The following is a 26112-nucleotide window of genomic DNA, read 5'->3' on the forward strand; positions in this document are numbered from 1 at the left end:
ATACAAATGTTTAAAAAAAAAAAAGACAATAAATATATATATATAAAAGGAGATACCTGATCTTCACAAAAACCAAATGCCCTGATCAGGCCTTGAGGGCCTACCCTAGATTGGTGTATTAACTCACTCCATACGAACGGCGAAAGAGACGACGTTAACAGCGTTTCACCCCAATTACCATCATCAAAATATTGCAAGCGGAAGGCTCTTATACTGAAGACGTGAATGTTGACAAAGAATGCCACAATTCTGACGACGGAAGCTAAAGGTTGGCTCATTCAAACACCCACTGGACATCCGAGGGGTCTGTGTAGAGGAGAAGAGAGGACTGGCCGTACTGAGTGAGTTAAGAACGGAAAGAAAAAAGGTAATTTCAATTTTAAAAAATACAGTGAAGTGAAAGATACAAAGTGGGCAAATTACAGAACTAAAACAAGAACAAAACTGAGCTTTGCCTGCCAAGCTAACACATGTACACCCACACACAAGCGGGCGCTGACATCAGCTTGCAAATGCGCGCACACAGACAAACACAACGCACATGCGACAATTAGCTATCTCACAGACGCTAAAGCCCAATCCTCGACCAACAATTGTACACATAAGTAACTTATGTGTGGTTCACAAACATAACAGAGCACCACTCATCAGACTTACGCATGCACACACACACTCACACACAGACGAAAATCACGGAAAAACACACACACATATTACATTGATCCCACAAAGCAATTGCATGTACACAATGACACACACACACACACATACTTAGGACTAGAAATGGCAGACTTCTTGCAAAACCATGACTGCATATCCAATTCTGTCCCCTCCCTTTTATTATATTATCCTTAATTTTCATGATCTTGTTTTAAATGCAAACCTAAAAACTGTTCCCACTCCCTCTCTCCATCTCTCTCTTTTTTGATCTCTCATCTCTCTTGTGCACACACAGACACACACGAGTATACCCATGTTACACACACAGACTGAGAGACACGCCCACACAAGTACACTTGCTTCATACTTCTTAACTATCTGCACTTCCAAATATGATCATTACTCTGTCTCTTTCTCTCTCACACACAGCGCAAATTTATTCATGCAAATCACTTTGGATATATTAGCACTAAAAAGATTTACAGAGACGTATCTTTGGTACAGAATAAATAAATATTTTGTTTTTAAACAAAGCACAAAAAAGAGGGGAACTGACCCATTAACTCTAAAAATAAAAAAAAATAAAAAAAGGCATTGACACAATTTTAAACAATGGATAAAATATCCATAACTGTCCATATGCAAACATAAACAAACCCTTCACTTTGTGTTGTATATGTGAGAGTGTATATGTGTGTACATACATGGGTACGCATGTGCGCCTTCTCAGAGCTTACAAGGTGTCTCAACCCGGTCTTAACCCAGACCACCACAAAAGAAAACAGTATGTCATCTCAGACAAGGTCTTACTGTTACGATACATCTTTATCGCACAAAACAAACAATACACAAGCCTCCCCTCTTCCCTAAAGCCCGGCCTTTCACATTCTCCAGCTGTGCACTAACACTAACATCTCCAAAACAAGTTATCCACGCTTTTTCTGACAGTAACCATGGAGTTATGTTACCCACAGTGACGGGTGCAATAGCCGAGTGGTTAAAGCGTTGGACTTTCAATCTGAGGGTCCCGGGTTCGAATCTCGGTAACGGCGCCTGGTGGGTAAAGGGTGGAGAATTTTCCAATCTCCAAGGTCAACATATGTGCAGACCTGCTAGTGCCTGAACCCCCTTCGTGTGTATACGCAAGCAGAAGATCAAATACGCACGTTAAAGATCCTGTAATCCATGTCAGCGTTCAGTGGGTTATGGAAACAAGAACATACCCAGCATGCACACTCCCGAAAACGGAGTATGGCTGCCTACATGATGGAGTAAAAACGGTCATACACGTAAAAGCCCACTCGTGTACATACGAGTGAACGTGGGAGTTGCAGCCCACAAACGCAGAAGAAGAAGAAGTTACCCACAGTGAAAGAATAATGTCTTTTTCCTCCACTTAATTAATCAGACGGATGTCCTTCCCAGCTCTTCTCCCCAAGCCACCCAGCAGTCGCCGTCTTTCAGCCGCTAACGCTCTCAGCAACGCACAGGAGAAAGTCTGACACACCACACAATGCTTGGGATGCGAAGCCTCGCCCCCCCCCCCCCCCAAGCCCCTCCCCTCACTTTCCCCCCACTGCTTCCGATCAAGACACTCCAGAGACAGTTACCAGTCTGTATTACATGTATGATACTTTGGTGACAGCAAAACATGCCCCCTCCTCCCCCTCCTACCCACCTCCATAAAAAGTAAAAAGAGCTATGTATTGAGATATAAGTATGCAAGAAATTGGAGAACAGTTACTGTGGCAACCACAAGCCATCTTTCGTCATGTATCATCATCCTTGAAGGGGGCTGCATTAACATAATTATATATAAATATATATATATATATATATATATCAGATGATATCACTGTTACCCTCTGGCAACAAAGAGACATCATCCTACGCCATGTTCACTCAAATGTGCACCTGTTAACGCTGGCACCTGATTAACTTTGATTTTTTACATGGACTGAACGAGACAAGTGTGAACTGGTCTTTTTTTTTCTTTTTCTTTTTTTTTAAGCGATATTTCACTGACCATTTCACATCATAAACTGGGTTTCTCTTTGACAGTTTTTAAGAGCTCACGGGTATGGAAACTCAGCCCTGAAAACTCCCCCTTTATGCAGTTCAATGGGCTGTAACAAGCGTAAGCAACATGACTTCATTTGACTTGATTTGAAGGACACCATCAGACCATTTCTCCTCCCTGGGAAAAAAAACTGGGGGGGGTGGATGAACACAGTAATCATCTGATGGGGTACATCCAACCTTCCAGGTAACAAAGCGCCATGTGTTATCGTCTGTCATCAGAGGGAGTGCCGTGCCAAAGTGCTGGGATACTCTGCACTGTATTGCAAAATTTTGCCACACATCATGTTCAGTTTCTAGTTTCAGGTTCTAGGATTCCTCAGAGCGAGCAGACAGAGCCACGATCAATGCGATACATCTGCTTTAAAATATCAACAAAAATTAAAAAGTGAAACAAATGGAGTAGACGTCTAATTCTCATATTTCAAATGATTAAAGATAATCAATTCAAATCAAACTAAATATGAAAGAAGGAAATGTATTGCACTTACAAAAAATAAACCCTCCAAACCCCAACCTACACACACACCAAAAAAACAACAACAAAAGAACAAAACAAAAAATCCCTCAAAACTCTTACCAAATATCAAGTGACATCCACAAAAGACCAAAGTGGACTGATGTTCACTGAAAATCTCACTTTATGTGCTGTGAGGAAACGCTGCCTTTCTCACACACCAAACAAAAACACAAAACAACTATTTCAGTGCATACAAAGTACTCTTTCGACAGAAATGTCTCACACACAATCAAAGCAGCAATCAAAGTGTTTACACAAACCTGCTGCTCCATAAATCAACCTTCTTTCCACCCCTTAAACCAGATTAAACAGAAAGTACATGCACAAGAATAACCTTAAGTACAAAGTTCATTTTATATGCAGTGAGGAAACGCTGCCTTTCTCACACGCCAAAAAAAAACCTCCACAAAACAACTCTTTCAGTGCATACAAAGTACTCTTTCAGCAGAAATGTCTCACACACAATCAAAGCAGCAATCAAAGTGTTTACACAAACCTGCTCCATAAATCAACCTTCTTTCCACCCCTTAAACCAGACTAAAAGAAACCACATGAACAAGTATAACCTGAAGTACAAAGGTCATTCAAACAAACAAACAACATATTACTAGATACTCATCTAAACCACCAATCATAAATCAAATAAATGCAAAGGAAATGTTTTTCTGAGCAAGTCTTTGATAAACAAAGACGCACACATACACACACACACACACACATGTAAACTACCTCACATGCATTCAGAAATCACGTCTATCTGCTCCACACTCATGTAAACGCTCTACCCAATTTAGCAATAACACTTGGGTCAATCCTCTTGCAAACAATGCAAAAGGGCAGGTCACCCTGTCCAAAAATAGTCTTGTTCACTCTAAACTCAGAGTGTGTGTAGGTGTGTAGGTGTGTGAGTGTGTGGGGTGTCGTGTGAGGGTGTAGCATGATGTGTCCAAGTCAAATAATGTGTGTGTGAGGGAGAGAGAGATGGATGGTGCCATGCATATGTGTGCGCGTCCATGTCCGTGTGTGTGACAGTTGTGTGGCATGGTGTGGCAAAGTGTGTGTGTGGATGTGGAGCAGACACCTGTTCACATACACTCTGGAGCGTGGCTGCAAACATGGAAACAAACATGTACGTGTGTGTGCAAATGCATATCATGTGTTACATGAAAAGACATATCACTTTGTTATTAGCGGGTACTGCAAAGGTGCACGGCACAATTCAATTAAACAGGAATAAGTTCCACAAACTACTATAATATATGCCCAGACAAGACAAATCTTAACAGGAACGAGTGCCTTGTTACTTAGCAACAAGCCTGAGGACAGACTTGGTAGCATCACAGACAAAACGGATTCTTGAACACAGGAAACACACCAAGCATAACCAGTGATGCAGGCTCTTACATACATCGACACATACACACACAGTGACACGCTTAAGTGCACACACAAAGAAAACCAAATGTTTTCTCCTACCCTCACATTGATATCCCAGGTTTCTAAGCATTCTAAGACCAGAGTATACGCACAAACACACACGCATGCACACCACAAACACTCATGCAAACATACAGGCCCTGGGTGTCTAGTCTCTAAGTAACGCACTGACTGAGCAAATGAGAGGAAACCTAGTGAGTCACTTGTTCACAGGTTCTGGTCGGATGTCTTGTCGACAAATGGGGCAGGTGGCATTTCTCTGGAGATAAAGAAGGAAAGCTCATTCAGATTCACTCTGTTCATAACATTAAAAGAACTCAAAATCAAAAGAACAAAGATGGTAGAGTGCTATATTACTTGGAAAAAAAACAACAACAACAGCAACAAACATTGCAGAGAAAACAGTTTGCTTTAATGCTCAGAAGAAAACGCCAGCAAACATTGTAAAAATGACAGTTTGCTTCAAACACCTCAAGTGTATGTGTGCGTGTGTGTGTGTGTGTGTGCGTGTGTGTGTGAATTCAGAGAGAAAGAGAGAGAGATACATACAGATATATATGTAAGGCCGTTACTAAGGGGGAAGGGGGAGAGTATCACTGGTGCACAGCCACACACACACACCAACACACACAAGAGAAGAGGCACAAACAAAGAACACCACAAGTAGAACAGAAAGCGTTCACCACTCACCTTCAACCACTCGTCAATGCAGTCCTTGTGGAAGTCGTGCTTGCAAGGTATACACCTGAGGCAGTCGCCGTTCTCAAAATCCACCAGACATATCTGGCACTGGACAGCTCCGGGCTGGGCGGCCGAGGCGTCTGCAGTGGACTCAGCAGTCTCCTGGCCCTGAAACTTGTACTTTTGTGTGGGCAGGAGACTGATCTCCTCCTCCGAGATTCCCCGGCGCCGGACTTCCCCAAGCTGCTCAGCCAGGTCCCACAGAGCCTGGGGATAGAAGCAATATGGGGTTAGAGACAAGGTGGGGACAGAGGCAATATGGGGACAGAGGCAATATGGGGACAGAGACAGGGTGGGGATAGAGGCAGGGTGGGGATAGAGACAATATGGGGATAGAAGCAATATGGGGATAGGGGCAAGGTGGGGATAGAGAAAAGGTGGGGACAGAGACATGGTGGGGATAGAGACAAGGTGGAAATAGACAGGGTGGGGACAGAGACAGGATGGGGACAGACACCATGTGGGGATAGACACCATGTGGGAATAGAGGCAATATAGGGATAGAGACAATGTGGGGATAGACAGGGTGGGGATATAAGAGACAAGGAAGGGATAAACAATGTGGGGACAGAGACAGAGTGGGGATAGAAGAGACAAGGAAGGGATAGAGACAGGGTAGGGATAGAGACAGGTGGGGAGAGACAGGGTGGGGATAGAGACAGGGTGGGGATAGAAGAGACAAGGAAGGGATAGAGACAGGGTGGGGATAGAGACAGGTGGGGAGAGAGACAGTGTGGGGACAGAGACATGGTGAGGATAGAGACAGGGTGGGGATAGAGACAGGTGGGGATAGATTGGGGATAGAGACATGGTGGGGATAGAGACAAGGTGGGGATAAAGACTGGGGATAGACAGGGTGGGCATAGAGACAGGTGGGGAGAGACAGGGCAGGGACAGAGACAATGTGGGGATAGACAGGATGGGCATAGAGACAGGTGGGGAGAGACAGGGCGGGGACAGAGACAAGGTGGGAATAGAGACAATGTGGGGATAGACAGGGTGGGCATAGAGACAATGTGGGGATAGACAGGGTGGGCATAGAGACAGGTGGGGAGAGACAGGGCGGGGACAGAGACAAGGTGGGAATAGAGACAATGTGGGGATAGACAGGGTGGGCATAGAGACAATGTGGGGATAGACAGGGTGGGCATAGAGACAGGTGGGGAGAGACAGGGCGGGGATAGAGACAGCTGGGGATAGAGACAGGTGGGGATAGAGACAGGGTGGGGATAGAGACAGTGTGGGCATAGAAACAAGGAAGCAAGGAGGGTGGTGAGGAAGCTGGCTTCATGCATAATTTCTTTTTTGGATTTTTTTTATTTCTAAAGCAGACATAGAGTTGTTTTTATGGAGGGCTCTTTTTTATGCCTCCTTGAAACCAAGACTGCACAAGTCAAAACTGTGATAGGATTTCGCATTCTGAACATGCTCATCCAACTACAGAACAGAGAATTGAATCTGTCTCTAATGCACACTCACACTTTACACACACGTATACACACTCAGGCGCTTGACAATGGCCGGGGCAAGTGGAAGGCTTCTTGTTCGGCGATCCACCACACACCGCCCCCTACAACCCTGATGGGTTATGTGACCAGTAAGCACTACCACACACTCGCCCACACAATCAACTTCAAACAAATACATTGTCACACACACACACTCACACATACACACTAACGCATCTCTTTGACATAAAGAACACAGGCAAAACAAAACAAAAAAGACAATTATTTAACTGCAGCTACCATTGACAATATGAAAAGAAAGAGTGTTGATTAGCAGTCTACATCATAAAGAAAAAAAACATAAAGAAAACAACAACAACAAAAAAGACTGCAACAGCAGCTTAACCTCACACACAATGCTCTCCCCTCATACAGAACACATTATACATGTCTGTGCATGTCAAAACTTTCTTATCACACACCAAGAGCACATGACAACAACAAACATGATTACCTCATAATCTTCCATATCTACTCCTGCTTCATTCTGATACACTGAGTCTGGTGCCCTCAGCAACAACATCAGCAGCATCAGGGAGGGATCATTCTGTCAAAAAGGAAAATCATATACTGTAAAGTTCGGTCTATAAGCCGCAACATTTTACTCCATCTTCAACCTCTGCGGCTTATACAATGATGCGGCTTATTTGAGGATTTTAACGATCCCGGGAGTGTCATGTTCTCGTCTATTCTTAGCTGCCCTTCAACTCACCAAAATCATGATTTCTGTCCATGAATTTTTGGATGAGCTTCAGGATAGTGTGCTAACTGTTCACGTTTTATAAATCAAATCTGCACACATTAAAGCCTTCAGTTCTACTCTGCTCAAGCGTCCACCCTCATCATGCCGAAAACGCGACGTTATGCCTATGATGCAGCCTTCAAACTGAAGGCGATCAACCTAGCAGACGACAGTGCAAGCGACGAACCAGCAGCGACCTCCACCTTCATGTTCATGAAGTGAAAGCGAGGCTGAAGTCAGTGACATGATGGTGGAGGAAGCTGTGCTGGTTCTCTTCAACTTGGACACTGAAGACGAAGATTTCAGTGGATTCAGTGAGCAGGATGACGTTGAATAATGCGACTATCCCTAAATTATGGATCTTATTTTCGTTGTGTTTATTTATTATTTTTTTGTGGTACTAGCAGTATTTTCGCTTGCTTTTCTTTGTGTTGTTCCCACTTGTGTTTATTTCATAACCTACAGTATTGACAGCTTTTCTGTAGTATCAGTATGTATTCCAGTACCGGAAATAAGTGCGGTTTATAAGCCAGTGCAGCTTATGTATGTATAAAGTTAAATTTTTTCCAAAATTTTGTGGATGCAGCTTATATACCAGTGCGCTCAATAGACCGAACTTTACGGTACACACATATATAATTTCAAACACAATAACACACATACATGCGCGCGCACGCTTCCACTGGCGACATTTTATACAATATCCAACTTCATATGCTTCAAATAATTCAAAGCTTAATTAGGGGCCCCATCACCTCTCTGTTGTAATTCTACCATTCAAGATGACCAGTTGGGCAGTTTGTAGTTGACTTTTAATCTTTTTTTTTCAGAAGAAACACAAATGGAGGGAGAAAGGATCAGATGAGGAAGGGGGATGGGTGGCAGAGGAAAAAGGAAGTGCTGTACCACTTAACATCAATGGTACCCTCTCGACTGCCGACACTGGTAATGTGACCGACGAACCCGGATGTGGACATGTATGGGGGACTGGGAATGAGCGGCGTGGTGGGAGTAACGCCACAGAAATGGCGCAGATAATGGGGCAACAAAAGGAAATTTTCTATCTAAAATTACGTTTAAATAACATACTTACCGTGACCCAACTAGTGCAGACTCCAGCAGGGGTCTGACATTCCTGTCCTGTGCAAACTACTATCCGCCTATGCGGAGCAGACGAAACTACGGCCAATAACCTCCCGGAAGTAGGTAACCTCCCCTTTATTTTTAAAAATTAAAAAAGGAAAGTTGCTGTGTGTGGCTGAATCAATTAGGCATCAGGACTTCCGATCCAGTGATGAGCGTTCAAGACATCATTTCCACATGGCGCCCAGACCTCAGGACAGCACTTCACTCTGATTTACCTCATTCCACCCATGTGTGAACAGATACCTGGCCTCATCAGTCAGGGATGGTTAACAGAGTGGCAGAAGGAGAGGACTGCGCCCCACCTAGTGGAGTGATGGCCTAGAGGTGACGCGTCCGTCAGCCTAGGAAGCGAGAGAATCTGAGTGGACTGGTTCGAATCCCGGAATAGTCGCCAGTATTTTCTGTAGAAAAAATCCACTTCGATAGGAAAACAAATAAAATACTGCACGCAGGAAAAAATACCCCAAAATTGGGTGGCAATCTCAGTGTAGTGATGCACTCTCCCTGGTGAGCATCCCGAATTTCACACAGAGAAATCTGTTGAGACAAAAAGAGTAATACACTACAATACAACACCTTCCTGTGCCGAGCCCTTAACAATGTTAACAGGAAGGCTTACCTTTTAATCTCTTGGAAGTATATTACCTTTGATGAGCAAAATTAATTTAAATTACAACCATACAAAGAGAAAGTACATGAAAGGTAGGAACTGCAGTTAAAGCTGATATCACGCTGATATTTTAAATTTAACAAGATAAAGCAATCAAGGGGCTCAACCTAATCACAAAAGTCTGGGTTTTCTCTGTGTATGTGTGTGTGAGAGAGAGAGAGAGAGAGAGAGTGTACCTATGTGTCAGAAGAGCTCTGTGAGAGTACAAGTGCATGTGTATGTATGTGAGTATGTGCATGCATGGATGCATGCGTGTGTGTGTGTGTGTGTGTGTGTGTGTTACAGTCTGCCAGTGGAGCAGACAGACTCCCTGCTCCCCAGCTGTCATCCTGACAGCAGTGACAGTGAACAGTGGTCAGCCCAGAACCACAGTACCCACCATCATGGACAGGAAGTCGTCAGGGGGGTCCAACCCACCGGCCAACAACTGTTCGTCAGGATCATACTCGTCATACGCTGGATCTGCAACTGGCGTCATGAACAACAGATGGAATGAGTGAATGAATAAATGAGAGAAGATTAAAAAAAAAAGGATGAACAATGAAACAAAGGACATGAGGAGCAAAAGGACAAATAAAGACATGACTAGTGAGCATGCAATTTAAGCCTGAATGTTTGTTTCCTTTGTCAGTAAGTGAATAAGGTGCAGCAAAACACACCAGGAATGAAAGATGACCAGCCGCCAGGAAGACGTGGTTAGCAATATGGGTTGACTGTATCTTCTTTATCCCACAGGACCAAGGCAGAAAATTCTGCACTTTAATTTCTCTAAATTACTTTTTTGCCAAAAAGGCGCTGCGGCGCACCCCCTGAAATGAAAGGAAAAAGTTATTTTGAACTCGTAAGAAGGCACACACATCTGATAAGCTGCACCTGTTGATAATCCCGAAAAGTGAAAGTCCTCCACACTGTCTGATGCAGAATGGCTCTGCCGACCTCGTGTTTTAGGTTTTTATCAGTAGTGTCATTATCATCCGAAAACTGGATCAGAATCTGACTGTTCCTTCTCCAATATTCCTTGTGGCCCTGGTACACTCCGTAATATGATAATCGAGACATATTCTATTCTATTGTTTTCATCTGCATATTGACTCACCTCTGATATTCCATTCATTGTTCTTTATCAGATTTTTGTTTTTCTTGTTACTTTTTTTTTTTTTTTTAAGAAATCTGAAGCCTTCAGTTGAATTACACTGTTCTCAAGCCCCAGTTCATCAACCTGTTCAACCAGAATCCAGCCTCCTAGCCCTGCTTTCAGTCCTGTCCACCATTTTGCTTTCCATGTTTGAAAAGACGATGGGTTCACGTTCGTTCCTGATTTCTCTATTTTCACACCATGTGTTTATCCACAACTCAGATACTGCTCTTTTTTCATGTCCTAAGGCCAACATCCAATCACATTCACTTTAAATTTGATGTCATGTTTGATTTAGTTTCAATCTGAGATGATGGCGAACATGAACATGTCGACTCGAACAGTGGTAAGACTGAAGCATGCAAGCATTCCTGTTCAGTGTGGTTGTGTGCCATTGTTGTTGTTGTTTTATCAACAACACTGTCATATACTGAGTTTGTTGTGACAAGCGGCAATCAGGATTAAGTTTTCAGACACAGTTACGCCGCATACAGCCGATAAGACACAGAGGTCAGATCTGAGTGGAAAAAGCTGCATCTTTTTGGCTTGAAATTACGGAATTCATACTTCATCTTGTTCCTCTATAGTGGATTTGCGATTGGGAACCAGATCCAACTATATCCTCTCACTTACCCATCTGTACTGTAACCCTCTTCCCTATCTAAGTACAGCAACTTAACCAAATCCAACCAAACTAGAACCAAAATGAAATGAAAGTTAACCTGAGCTAAATCTGAGATGGCTGAAAAGACTGAAATGGGTGTGGTGAAAATTTTTTATATTACCATAAGAAGTGCAAGAAATATTTTTCTTTCTTTTCAAGAGAGCAAGAAGTTGTTTAAAAACAGCAACACAATTTTGACAATATCTATTATCCAATGTTAACTTTGATTGAACTCATAACAAAGTAAAGAAATACATTTTTGACAGCAGACCTGAAATCCACATATCCAAATTCATACTGCACCCCTGACTTTCTGCATCCAATGAACACCCCAAATTCCATACAATCCAAATTCATCCAACACCCCCCCACTTCCAGCGTCGGGTGAAAACCCTAAAAATCCTCACAATCCAAATTCATTCCACACCAATAGCATCAAATGAAAAATCTGAATTCCATACAATCCAAATTTATCCAACACCCACTCACTCACACTGTCACAGCATCAGGTGAAAGAAACCCTGAAATCCTCACAATCCAAATTCATTTAACACCCACTCACAGGATCAAGTGAAAACCCTGAAATCCACACAATCCAAAATTCACCCAACACACCACTCACCAGGCCAGGTGGAAGAAAACCCCAAATTCCCCACAACCCAAATTCACCCAACACACCGCCTCACCTATAGCGTCAGCAGACTGAAAGGGTCGACGCCGGCGCCTCCGGACACTGGACGAGTCGGTCTGCATGGCCCTCCCCAGTCCTGGGCTGCTGATCCCTCGAGGCCGTCCCACACCCAGGAAGCGCATGGCATGCCGCAGCATGGGGTTGGCGTCCACCCGCTCAGGGGACGAATGCATGAAGCGGAGAGTGGAGGATCCGCGCCCCTCCCGGCCTGGCCCCCCTTCCTGGCGACGGATGGTGGGCAAGCGGCGCGACCTTGTGGGGGGAATCTGTGAGAAAGGAGGCACATATGAAAAAAGAACAAAAAAAAAACCCCAATAAACACACATTTGTACGCTCCCTGTATCATGAGTACATTTACCGATTCACAGCGTAAAAGGAAGGCGCAAAAAGTACTAGAAGTTTCTTTGAATACTCCCTTTTTTCACTGGGCGTGTCAGAGCCGTGAAAAGGTGTAAAATTCTTATCATAAAAATAGAGGAGATCCTTTGTCAACTCCCTGTTTAACTGGTCAGTATTCCCCATGCACCTCAAATTTCAAGGGTCAATTTCATCCCCTGTCTCATTTTTCGGAGGGTCGTTTCACAAAATTTGATGGTCAAAATCATTCCCGTGTTTCAGCTTGTTGCTTTTATTGTTTGTTTGTTCCCTCAGACATCACACACACACACACACACACACACGCACACACACACAGGTCAAGCTGAAATCCAATATATAAAGATCTAAAAAAATATTTTAAAAAATTAAAAATAAAGACAGACACTATACTGGCTTTTTCTTCTTTTTTTTTTAATGACTGCAATCACAATAGCGAATATCATCTCTTAATGTCAGTGCCATTAAAAGACTGCTAGCACTGTCTGGGATTACATATTACTGTCACAAACAAAACTAAAGACTATAAAAAAATAAAAATAAAAAAAATGTGCAATGCCAAGTCACATGAAACAAAACATAAAACAAAACTGAAATTGTTTTTAAGACGTCATGCATCAAACAGCAATAACCAAAATATGAACAAATGAATTCTGTGTTTCATTCAATCATCGCTTCAAACCAGCCTCAGGCACTTTTTCTTCTGACATTTTCCATACTGATTCTCCTGTCAGGTTGTCTCTGGTTGTTATTTTTTTTTCAGAAACAATCAACATTTTGTTGTTGAGGCATCCAACAGACATCCTGTTCCTTTTATGGTTCGTGACACTGTTCTGAACAGAGAATGCTCTCTCACAAGGGACAGTGAGAGGGATCACCAAAGAAATATCTGCGATGATGGCAAAGTCAGGAAAGTGATCCCTTGCCTCCCGAAGTACTGTGGTGCAGATCTGCTGGAGACCAAGTTCCCTGTTCAGTTTCAGGAAACACTTGAGCAGTCTGTAGTCTCCTTTTGCATGTTAGCAGAATAAAGTATAAGATCAGCACTCTGTTATAAATGTATTCACAAATCTGCCCCTTCCAATCTTTGTGGCTGCCTTCACCTCTACACTCCATCTCGCTCTCTACAATTGGCTTTGGACCCACTCTGTTTACGCATACCCAGATTCAAACACTCCACTGTTGGACGCTGTTCCTTCTCTGTCTCTGGACCTTGTATTTGGAATGAACTTCCTCTTTCGCTTCGTCAGGTCTCCGCACTCAGCTCTTTCAAGTCTGGCCTTAAAACCCACCTCTTCACAAGATAGCCCCCCTCCCCTGCCTCTTCCTTGTCTTCAGTTTCTTCAGTTTTAGAGTTATGCATGCATGTGAATGACTGGTGTGAAAGCACTTAGATTTGTCTCTGCACAAGATTCAGCGCTATATAAATACTATAATTATTATTGTTATGTTCTGTTTGAACTTATGGAAAAGGCTTCGGTCACAGTCTGCTGGTGATTCTCTCCATATCCATGTATCTCCTCCCTACCCGCAGACAGATACTTTGAATTCAGGAGTTTATTCCATGACTTCAGAACTGCCTTGTCCTGTTCTGGAAATCTCCTATCAGTCTGGGTCTTACATGCCTCCACAATGGTTTGGCAGATGTCTTTTGTTTCCTGTTTCTGGTGGTCATTTGCCTGGAATGGAATGTTTCGATACCCCAGCCCATTTTCCAGGCTTTCATGAAGACCTGTTACATGTCTGCCAGGGTAAGCAGGGAGAGCAGAGTGATGGAATCCAGGGTTGCTGCCAGCATCATGCTGATTTCTTCCACATCTATCACATCCCGCTGGAAAGTACTGCAGGTTGTCAGTGGCTCCAAAACATCCCTAAGACACAGAGAAGGGAAATGAACTTGAAGGTTTTCACCTCCTTCAAGAGAGAAAGGGCCAAAGCTGTGTTTCTTTGGTGTGAGGTGACTTCATGTTCCAGTGTGAGGACAAGGCAGCCCCAGGAATCCTTTGCAGCAATGACAGCTTCACTGATGGAAAGCCACCTGACTGAGGTAGGTTTCTTGAACCTCTTGACTTTCTCACAGCCTTTTGAAGTCATTCAGCCAAACAGCTGAGTACTTAAAAGAACTGGTATATTTTGACCAGGGTGTCCTATGTGCACAACACCAGACACTGACTGTTGAAGGGCCAGGGTCTTAAAGCTGTTGTGACCCCATTTTTACACCCTATCATCACATTGGCACCATCTGTGCCAATGCCAATAATCTTATTCAAAGGGATCCCCATTTCTCCTAAACACCTTCGTACTGCAGTGAAAATGGTCACAGATTTTCCATTCTCCACTTCCATGGGTTTTTTTTTCAAAACTGAACAACAGGCAGGCCACCCATTACAAGTCTGAAATATATTACTTTTTCTCTTTTTTTTTTTTCTTTTTTGACAGATATGTCCAGACTTTCATGCAACATTAACCCAAGAAACTCAGAGTCATTTGGTTTTTGTGTGATCCTGTCAGTGCACACTTCAGCAACTGCTTCCTGCCTCGCCTGGACAGCACAGTGTCCCTTGTACCAAGTCTCCTCATTCTGGTGAGCAGATACTCCATTCTTTTTCTGAAACACACACACACACACTGCACTGCTTGACTTTTAAAAAAAAAGGGGGGGGTACTGCAGTTGACTCTTCAACCAATATACACTTAATATCCAATCATCCAGTAATTTATACATGTTCCCAGTTCCATCTTCCACAGGTTTGGGGGGAGAAGGGTTGTGTGAATGCTCCAGCCAACTGAGGAGAACAGATGGGAGGACCAACACTACATCCTTGGACAAAGGTTTTCCAATGTTCAATGCAGGTATTGAAACAAAAGAATTCCTCCTTCCTTCAATTCTTCCAGCTGATATTTGTCAGGAATGCTGTTGAGATGCTACTGAAAATCAAGCTACCACCATGTATAACACAGACTTAAAATAATAAATTATGTCACACACACACACACACACACACACACACACACACACACACACACCACAACAACACACAAAACACACACACATACAAACAGAAGCAACAAAAAACACAACGACAGATGTATAATCTATTACAAACCTGGAGAGCCAGAAGAGGCTGAAACTTTGTGTCTGGAATGTTTTCAGCAGCCAGAACAATTTCTGTTTGCATCTGTGCAATGATGGAGTCAGATGATGCTTCAAACTACTTTGTCAGCAGACCAGCTATTCCTTGGTTCTGGTCCAGCATACTCTTGCAGAGCAGGTGATCATCACAACTCTGGTGTCGAAGAGCAGACCTGAAAACATGGGAAACATATTTGCCAAAAATGTAAATCATACATGCATTGTAAAATGCATCTTTATTCTTTTTAAGTGAATGGGTTTAGTGGTAAACTGTGGTTGCATTGCATTAAAAAAAAAAAAAGTAAACAGGTTTAGCTGTTTGGTTATTCAGGGTTTTCTTTTGTCTATTGGGTTTGAAGTGTTCACACATGCACACGCATCCAAACACATTATCTTCTATCTCAGTATTTCGTACCACTGAAAAAAATCATAACCTTACTTTACATGCACACACACACATACATACACATAAATCGATAATTCTTAAACTGTTGTCTGTTATTCAAGTTTTAGCAAATGCAGTATTTAGCACAGCTCAGTTTGAAAATAAGCAGTGGTGAAAATATATCATACACAATTTTGATAAAGTAATATACATAACAAAATAATAAAAACTTATGCATACAATTAACTACAAGGAAATTTGTTTACAGTCAGACTAAATCAACTGTTTTAAAGATCCTTCGGTTATTCTGTAATACCGTTATATAAAAATGGCAGGAAACATCTATTTCGTGTAGTATGCACACCTGATGATCCACACACTTTATTCAAAGAGTCATTCCCCCACAATCGTCTTTTCCCACGATCCCTTTACATACAGCCCTCTCTCCACCCCCTCACCCCTCCCCACACACCACCCCCACCTCCCCCCACACCACCCCACACCCCTCCTCCCTCATCCACACCCCTCCCCCACCCACCTATCGACTATGACTTACCCCTGCTTACTGACAGATCCAGTGACGAATTTGTTGCCAAGCAGCCACTTGCCGAAAGCATTTTTCAACTGTGGTCCACGGATGCACACTGTGCAGAAAAGCTGCGCTCTGAAATTCACACCAGTCAAACTTCTCCAGCCATCTGTTCAACTTGCGCTTGACATCTTTCCATGTGGCCTTTGCAGTGTCTTCGTTCTCAATCTGTTTTGATGGGCCAGCGTTTGCTGAGGTGGAAGGCCCCCACGACCAATATTTCGACTTGATCACATGTTTCGACGATTATTTGTTCAGAATATCTGCTTGTACTGCTTTTAGTTGACAAGCGTGTATTCGTGCTTGAGAGCCAGCGCATCAGCAACATTTTCAGCATTCGTTTGGATGACGATTTTGGTTCACGACTAACGACTGTGTGAATGTGCTCTTCGCTCTGGTAGCCGAATACGTCTCTGGTACTAAGGAAATAACTCTAATACGCAGGCTTGTCGTCTGCTAGAGCGATCTGCCAGCGCTTGCCGGTTTACAAACAGTTCTTTTCCAGTGAAAAAGTGTGCTTCATTATGACACACAAAGTGAAAATACTGTAAATGTGCATCATTTAAGCACTTCCATGCATAATCGGGAACACTGCTCGTGTACTGTGTCACGACTGTGAAAAGAATGTGTACACAATCTTTTTAAGAGAAGTTCTTTTGTAAACTCCCTGTGTGGATAGTTTACAAATTGTGTCATATCTGTGAAAAGCAGATGTAATAAAAATCACCTATTTTTTTAATGAGTGGGGTTCCTTTGTCTAAATATTTTATATATATATATATATATATATATATATATATATATATATATATATATATATATATATATATATATATATATATATATATATATATATATGCCTGGTATACTTACCATGTCAAAGCTGTGAAAAAGGAGGTGGAAAATTACACCAAGAAAAGGAGTTCCTCTGAATACTCCCTGTTTGGCTAGCACACTTGCCACATAAGAAATATGAAAAGAAGATAAAATAAATAAAAAATAAAGGAGTTCCTTTGTAAACCCACTCCCTGTTTAACTAGTCAACAAAACACAACACCTGGTGGGGATTGAAAGGACTGCTTACCCCCCAAAATGGAGTATGGCTGCCTACATGGCAGGGTAAAAATGGTCATAAATATAAAAGCCTACTCAGGTACATATGAGTGAACGTAGGAGTTGCAGCCCATGAACAAAGAAGAAGACAGTTTCAGTTTCAGTAGCTCAAGGAGGCATCACTGCGTTCAGACAAATCCATATACGCTACACCACATCTGCCAAGCAGATGCCTGACCAGCAGCGTAACCCAACGCGCTTTGTCAGGCCTTGAGAAAAAAATAAAATAAAATAAAATAAAATAAAAAATAATATAATTAAAAAATAAATAAATAAATAATAATAATAATGAAAATAAAATAATAAATAAATAAATAAATAAAAAAGACAACAATGATGATAAATAAGCAAATAAATGTAATAAAAAAAATTTTTAAAATTTTTTAAAGCAGACACACATTCACACATACACACACATATGCATAACAGATATACACCAAACATGCAGTTTCACAGATATGAAAGCACAGTCAAATACACATAAACATACATGAGCCCCAACACACACACACACAGTGAAACACACACACACTACCCTGCACCCCCTCTACCCCCCTCCACACACTCATTTCTAGGCTACGTATCGCAGCTTCCACGACACACACACACACACACTTACTTGTACAAGCACACACACATACGCTCATGAGACTCTGTTCCGTTTTGAAGAAATTTGCACAATGTTGGTTTGGAAATGATGCCGATATTTGTTTGATTTGCAAAGCATCGTGCTCTACCTTTCATGCTAGACTTACGGCCGCTCCCTCTCTCTGCCTTTATCTCTTTGAGGCGATCGATGGTGTGATGGCCTTGTACCTGTTCTTTTTGATATTCTTTGACTTTTCTGAGGATTTCTGATTTTCCTAGATGTAGGCCGCTCGTTGTTGTTGCGTTACCAGCAAGTCTGTCAGCTCACTCATTTCCCTTAACACCTGCATGTCCCAGGCAGTATGATCATGTAAATTTTTTAATCTGAAAGTTGCGCATTGCCTTATGCCACTCTGGGCTTCCCATTCCATTTTCAATTTTTTGTATGAGGTTCACTGAGTCGGTTAGAATCATGGCATGTTGGTTTCCGGGCATATGGATAGACTATCGATAGCCACTGGAGGGCATGTGTTACAGCTTCAACTTCCATTGTTAGGCTGGAGGTTGTGACTTTGTAGGCAGCATTCTCTTCCCTAATTGTTTTTCCATTTTGTTTCGCAGTGAATCCCCAACCGGACTGGTCTTTGGTGACTTAGCCATCTGTGTGTATGATGATGTCCTCTTCTTTACTGTTTTCTTCTATGAGTAGCTTCACTTCCGCATCAGTTTTGCCCTCTGGCCATTCCTGACAATGTCTTCCTAGAGTGGGTGAAATGGCTGTGTTGAATAGATGGTTGAGGTTTCCGGGGTTTTTCTCCCATTCTTTTGTTTCTTTCAGGTCTTGTAGTTGGCATACTAGCTGGATTGTGTCTTCTGCCTGCCCCATCCATGATCTTCCTCGTCCTAGACGGCTGCCTTTTGGTTCTTTGACTGCATCATGCAGTGGGAAGAAGAAGAAGAAAGGATTGTTACAAAGGAGGAGGTAAAGTTAGCTACAGGAAAAAATAACGACAAAGTGCAAAGCACACAAAGTAAGCGACAATGGCTGGAGGTGAGAGCATCAACCCGTGTGTCCTTCAGGTGGCTATTGGCCACAGAATGAATAATGGTGGAAGTGCTCAGAACTGGAGGGAGCAAATCATGCTGATTGGCTGAGCCAGAAATGGGCCCTGGATGTGAGTGTATGTGTGTGTGTGTGGAGGTGGGGGCTGTTTTTGCACTACTTTAGTCTTCAACCACAACAGAACCAACTGGTAGCTATAAGTATAACATGCACCAGTCTGACATTGTCAGTGTTTAATACAAAACAAGTTATAAAGTGTGTGACAATGATGTAGTTTTGGTTCAAGAACAAAAGAGAGATTTCTCTCCCTTTTCTGAATACAATTAGGCAGATTTCCTTTCTTCTGATGTTTTTTCCCCCCTTGTTTTAAAAAAAACCATTTCAAGACTACGTGTTTGTGTGAAGTTTCACTTGGATCATTCGTCCACTGTTGAGCACTAAATTCTACCACCTGACAATTCACACAAGAAACAGACTTACCTTCTAAAACTAGGAAGGGGGGGGGAAACTTCCGAAAAGACATTAGTTCAAAAAAAAGGAGATGGAAACCACACCTAACTAAAAAAACAAAAACAAAAAAAAAACATCAACTCTCCAACCCTCCCACTTACCCCCCTGTGCACACGCACACACCCACACCCCAGTAATAAACCATCTACATAATTATGTACTAAATAAAAAGAAAATAATAACAACATAATAAAACAGAAAACAAACCAGAAAGTATGAAACAAGGGGGCAAAAAAAAAAAAAACGAACCATGCCAAGACTGAACATGGAATAGGGTCGGGGCTCGTCACTGACGTCGTCATCATCAATTTCGCTTTGCAGCTGCCGCGCCATTTCTTCATCGCGCTGCATCATCATGTCCATCTCCGACTGCAGCAACTCTCGCGCCAACACTGCATCACGGGATGAGCCCACCTGGTGGTCCCCATTGGCTGGGGAAACGACGACAATAGCAATGATGATGGTGATGATAACATTAAGATTGACAATGTGCATTTATAAACAGCCCTTAGCCTCAGTCTGGCTCACTGTGCATGATGATGATGATGACCATCATCATCATCATGGTGATAACAACAGCAGCAACAAAACGACAGTAATGGTTTCAAAAGCAAGAAGACAATAGCTTGATATTTTTACAATTTTAGTGTATCATCTTCAAATCATCAGCTTCATCTTCGATCAGTGATCACAGAAGTGTGCACACTAAATGTACACATGTACATGTGCACACACACATTTGTAAACACATATTTATAAATACACAAACAGTACACACAAAGAGAAGTAAAAGTTCAGGAAAGTCAACTGCAAACTTCAAAATAATTACCTGTTAACAGACACATCATAATTCACATAAACCTACAAATAGGAGAACAACTTATTTTTCCATTTGAAAACACACCCACAATCTGACAATGTGTTTCATAGATTTTCATGCATGCTTTAATTAGCTTTAAATAAATACTTCTTATTATAGATGTATGCACATATCTATCGATCAAGAAATGCAAAGTAACATGTCATCATGATCTCACCCTTGGCTGCACACACACACACACACACACACACACACACACACACACACAAACACACACATATGTATACCCACACATACAACCGAAACAATGAGCTATCACAGAGACTTACAGAATCAGTAGAATGTTTTTTCAATACCAAAAGCTCCATAGCAGATAACTTACAATTTATAACATGAATTTTGTGCAAGTTACTTTTTTGTCATTTGGTTTTTGTTTTTCAGAAATGTTAATGAGAAACCATAGCAACAAGGTCTGTGCACATGTATGTGCATAAATGAACATGTCAATAAATAATTATACATACTGAAACAATAACATAATGATTGCATTCAATACGAGACCACCCTCTCCCTACCTACCTTGTGGCAAAGGCAGAGTCAGAGGACCCATGGACTCTGGAGAACGCAGCTGTGAGGACAGCGGAGGGGACACAGAACTACCAGATTCCGAGTCAGAATCCTCAGAGCTGCTGAAAAGCCCGTGCAAGGACGGAGAAATGGAAGGGTGGAGACGTGACGATGAGGGAGTCAAAGGTGGGTGGACATCTCCCGTAGGACTCTCCAATGGCCCAACATGCATCGATTCACCAATCCTTGGCACCGGGTTCAAGTACCTCAGCGACCGCCGACGATATTCTGGGTTGCCATTATACCAGTGCAAGCCCCTCGACTCCATGCGGTTGGTCCCCCTCAAGGGAGAGTACTCTCTGCTGTAAGTGGGGATTAAAGGGCCATTGCTGCGCGTCTGGGTGGAAGAAGAGTGTCGTGTCCGGATGGTGGAGGAGGGTACACTGGCTCTGCGGCTGGTCGGATCTTCTGACGTGGTTCTGGATGCATAGCCATTGGTGCTGCTGATAGGGTAGATGCGTAAGCTTCGCGAAGTTCTCCCCGAAGACCGAGGGATGGAAGTGTTTTCCATTCGTTCAGATCGGTGCCGTGGCTGCGCCCCCATTGTCTGCGTGCTGCTGCTGGTGCCTGCTGAAGCAGAAAAGAAACCTACTTCTACTTCCTGATAGTAACACTACTTCTAACACTACTTCTATCGCAAAAGTGACACTACTTTTATCCTGAAAAGTCACACTCAAACTGAAATAATATAAAAAGGAAATTTTCTTCCTAAAATTACGTTTTAGTAACATACTTACCATGACCCACTAGTGCAGACTCCAGCAGGGGTCTGATTCCTGTCCTGTGCAAACTACTACCCGCCTATGCGGGAAAAACAAAGTCACTGACTATACCAATGATTCAAGCAAGTTAACTGACCGGTACAACCAAAACTTCTGACAGACATGTGGAAATCTCTCCACTTGTCTGTTGGGCAACGTGTTTTTTTTTTTGTTTTTGTTGTTGTTGTTGTTGTTTTGTTTTTTTGTTAAATGAAAAGGGTGACTGAGCAGTCTTCTTCAGTACAGACCAGACACACACTTTCCTCCTCCCCTTTAACACCGCTGATACCCCTCCACCCGCTCCCACTCCCTCAGTTTTTCTTTTTCAACTGCACTTCTTTTTATCAACTTGTCCACAGGATAACTAAAAATCATCTGGGAATTTCCAGCCATCTATACCTGTACACTGGACAAATCATTCACAATAACTTTAAACACACATCTACAAAATCACTGCAGACTGTGTATGTGTGCTGCAGTGCATGTAAGCAAATCCCATAAAAATGAGTGTGACGACCCAAAATGTGTTTAGTGATTAGTTTTTGCCTCATATGAGCATGCAAGGGAGCAAGAGGGGCAGGTGTATTAGTGCAGGCATACCCTTTAATCAATTAATGTAAACAAAATAAAGTAGTGCTACATAACTAGTCTGCAACGAGTACCAGTTCCTGTTCTGAACTGTTTTTTTTTTCTCTACACTAGTCATGCAGCTTTTTTTAACAGATGTACCTTTCACAATATATCATTATATGTGGATATGTGGCTTTGTTCTGAAATTCAAATTCAATTACCAACATCTGGCAGAAACGCATCCTACAGGAACAGCAGGAAAGATGATAAACCTTTACGTTCAATTTTCTTGCAACGCCTTCCTCAACACAGTCTGATTTTCCACTGCTGCTACAAGAGCTTCAAGATGTCATCACAAAAGCAAATTGTTGCAGCAGATGATTCCAAAACATGGATGACATCACAGTCACACTTGTGCAAGCTAGCTGAGTGATCTTACGGTTGGTGCTAGCTATTTATTTCTGACACTGAGGACAGCAAATAAATTATCCTGAATTTCTTGGACACAGGACTCCACAATACTGAATTCAAGTTTCTTTGATTTGGACAGTTCTTGTCAGCGAGTGCTAAAGCATGAGAAGTCTGCCTGCACACACACACGTGTGTGTGTGTGTGTGTGCGCGCATTCATTTTGTTTGTTTGCCTTTGCTGGATTTTGCTCATACTGTCATAGGCTTAAGAGTAATAACTCTATTCACATTACTTCTGTTATTTGGGTGCTTCTTTCGGGAAAAAACTACTTACATGGAGTCTGTTACAGAGCAACAATGTCGTAATCTTAACCAACTGGTGCCTCACCTTGTTGACTGTTAGTGTTACTGCTGTTGTTGTTGACGCTTGACATCGTCTTGGGCTTGGCACCTCCAGAGTTGTCCATGGTGCTGAGTGTGCTGATTTCTACAACTGTGTGACAAACTTCAGCGCTATTCCGTCATTCTTCCATTGATTCCCAAATCAATTCTCTTGTTTTCTGTCAAACAGAGAAGATGAATAAATAATTTCAAAACAAAGAGGCATGGGTATGCAACCAACTGTGCATGTGGCAACATTTAAAAAATCTCTATTCATATACACTCAGTTACTTTCATTGATCTGATTTATGTACACATTGATGTGTCCCACTTACATTATACCACCTCATGAGCATGTGCATTCACACATCAATCAAATACACATCATACTACATTACTAGACTAGTTTAACAAACATACACACATGCAAATATGCCCATGATTATCAAATCAACAGACATAACATTATAAGAAACACACACACACACAAACACAAACTAGCTAGCACACACATGCATGCCCATACACTTGCAGAAAACAGGTTAAACATCACTCTCTATTGAATGACCAACTCAAATTTGGAGATGGTTACTAAATGCTGGGTACCTGGACTGGAAGTGGTGTACATCAGCCTCATACAATAGACAACAACCAATAAAGGGTTGAGAATTGCCAATCAAATTTATTGCAGAAGATGACAAATGTCCCATTACTTTTTCTTTGGCGAGGTCATTGTCCAATATGTTTCTTTCTTAGCTCTATAAAACAACTTTAGTTTAGGCTTGATCTGCTGACTGATTGGTTTCAATGTACCAATACTATTATCAATCTTGATATGAGAAGCGGACAAAATTAATATACTTTCTATCATATTTGGGTCTGGTCAGGGATCTGCTTGGCAGATGTGGTGTAGCATATATGGATTTGACCGAACGCAGTGACACCTCCTTGAGCTACTGATACTGATACTGATACAGGACATTTGTCCTCTCGTTATCTTGGTGGATGTACAATCCTGGGTTCGGCATTTAACTTTTTCAGTGTCACCAACCACAATTCAGTCTTTAGCTTCTGTGTGTGTGCCTACATTGAGGTAAGGGTAGTTGCATTTTATCTGTAAAAGCTGATTGTGATATTGAAAAAAAACAATAAATCTACAGCTTAACTCTTTCACCAGCATTGGCAACTTAAGTTGACTATACAGTGCATTGCCATAATGAGTGACCCACAGGCAACTTCTGTCTACATGTGGGGTCACATTAAAAAGACCATTTTTCACATTGTAACAAAGCTTTACACATGCAGCCAGTTTCCTGCCAATAGAACAATAACTAACTTTTGCCCCCTGACTGAGTTTGAAGTCAACAAGTCCATTGTGCTGTTTTGACTGTATACTGAGAGCATCGTTTATAAAATATTTGGCACTGGGGAGCGTTTTTCAAAGAGAAACTTGGCAGTGAAAGAGTTTACAACAAAGCAAGAAGATTGGAAAAATCCCCTGCCATAAAACTAACAAGCAACTCTGCACGGCTGTAGGGAGACTGGCACTTCCACTTCATTGTATAACATCTCTCTCTCTCTCAACCTGGACAGCAGGATATATTTTATATAGCCAATGAAAAGCTATTGAAAAATATAATATAATATATATAATATATATTTATTAATATTATTATTTTTTACAACTCTCAAAAACCTTAGAAAACAATATAAACATGCGTTGCTAAGTGTTATAATTTACTTATTATTTAATACATATTTCATGTTTAAAGCCTTCAATCAATCAAAACTAAATTAGACCTGCTTGTTTTTCCTTCAAAATGTTCATTTCTTTGTTGCTTGTCCAGCCTGGTGAAGTCTTCAAACATGGAGAGCTCTGTGTTGTTATTGTTTTCAGTATTTGTATAACTTGTACACTTTTTCCTGGTCAGTACACAGAACAGCAAACAATATTCAGTTCAACTTCTATCAGTTGTGTATAGATTGTAATTTTGTATCCTTTTTTTAACAGTTCACCAGCCAAGCTGTCTACATTTTGAATTTACACACACACACAAAAAGTCAAACTGAGTGATTCATGAGTATGAAACACAACAGTAAAATAATGTCTTAAATTAAACTATGCAGATATGAAACACAACAGTAAAATAATGTCTAAATTAAACTATGCAGCCCCTCAGACACGTTTTTATGTTATTTCTGACAAAGCGCTCGGATGCCATACGATGACAAACAGCGCTGACTACTAAGAATCAAATGATTAATGGAGGAATGAATACTCTGCCAGTTGTTTCCGACACTGGAAAGCAGCTGGTTGACATGTACACTATTTATACTCCAGTGCCCCCAACAAGACTGTAGTCCTCCCTCAGAGACTTGATCAATACAAACGAGAAAATATATTTCTACACTTGTTTATTCAATATTTATTAGAACTATCCACTGAGAGACTCGTTCTAAAATCTCCCCCCAGCGTCTGACTGAGCTGCTAACGCTAGCGGACGGAAACAGTGCAGCCCCTTTCGCATCAAGGCCTGTTGAATCAGCAAAGGAATTTCTCATCGTAAAAAACGAAGCTGCTTTCAACATTACCTTTTTCAGAAGTCTGTTTATCAGCAGTGGATAATCAGCACAATGAATGTACAAAGACATTCAATCGAAAAATATGCATGCTGGGTTATGGCTTCCTTTTTCGGATGTTTCCAGGAGTCCACAGACAACGTTAAGGGGAAAAGACCCAAGAACGATTGATATTGAAAGTGATCTCCCTTGTGAGTGAAGAGAAATGATGTCA

At 41.8% G+C, this 26112-nt stretch overlaps 1 protein-coding gene across 2 annotated transcripts; it reads right to left on the minus strand.

Moving 5' to 3' along the window:
• Positions 1-16: 16 nt before the first annotated feature.
• Positions 17-26047, minus strand: LOC143289956 (uncharacterized). Of its 2 annotated transcripts, none has more exons than XM_076599224.1 (9): positions 25911-26047; positions 23326-23497; positions 21149-21763; positions 19999-20180; positions 11989-12259; positions 9883-9971; positions 7400-7492; positions 5387-5644; positions 17-4955 (listed from the first exon to the last, which is right to left on the minus strand). In XM_076599224.1, exons 2-9 carry the CDS (start codon positions 23402-23404, stop codon positions 4896-4898), a joined length of 1647 nt encoding a protein of 548 aa, XP_076455339.1. In that variant the 5' UTR covers positions 23405-23497; positions 25911-26047; the 3' UTR covers positions 17-4895. The 2 variants fall into 2 exon arrangements, with proteins under 2 accessions (XP_076455339.1, XP_076455338.1); XM_076599223.1 differs by having other exon boundaries at positions 21149-21766.
• Positions 26048-26112: the final 65 nt, after the last annotated feature.

This window comes from Babylonia areolata, chromosome 14, assembly GCF_041734735.1.
Source record: "Babylonia areolata isolate BAREFJ2019XMU chromosome 14, ASM4173473v1, whole genome shotgun sequence".
NCBI classification, from domain to species: domain Eukaryota; kingdom Metazoa; phylum Mollusca; class Gastropoda; order Neogastropoda; family Buccinidae; genus Babylonia; species Babylonia areolata.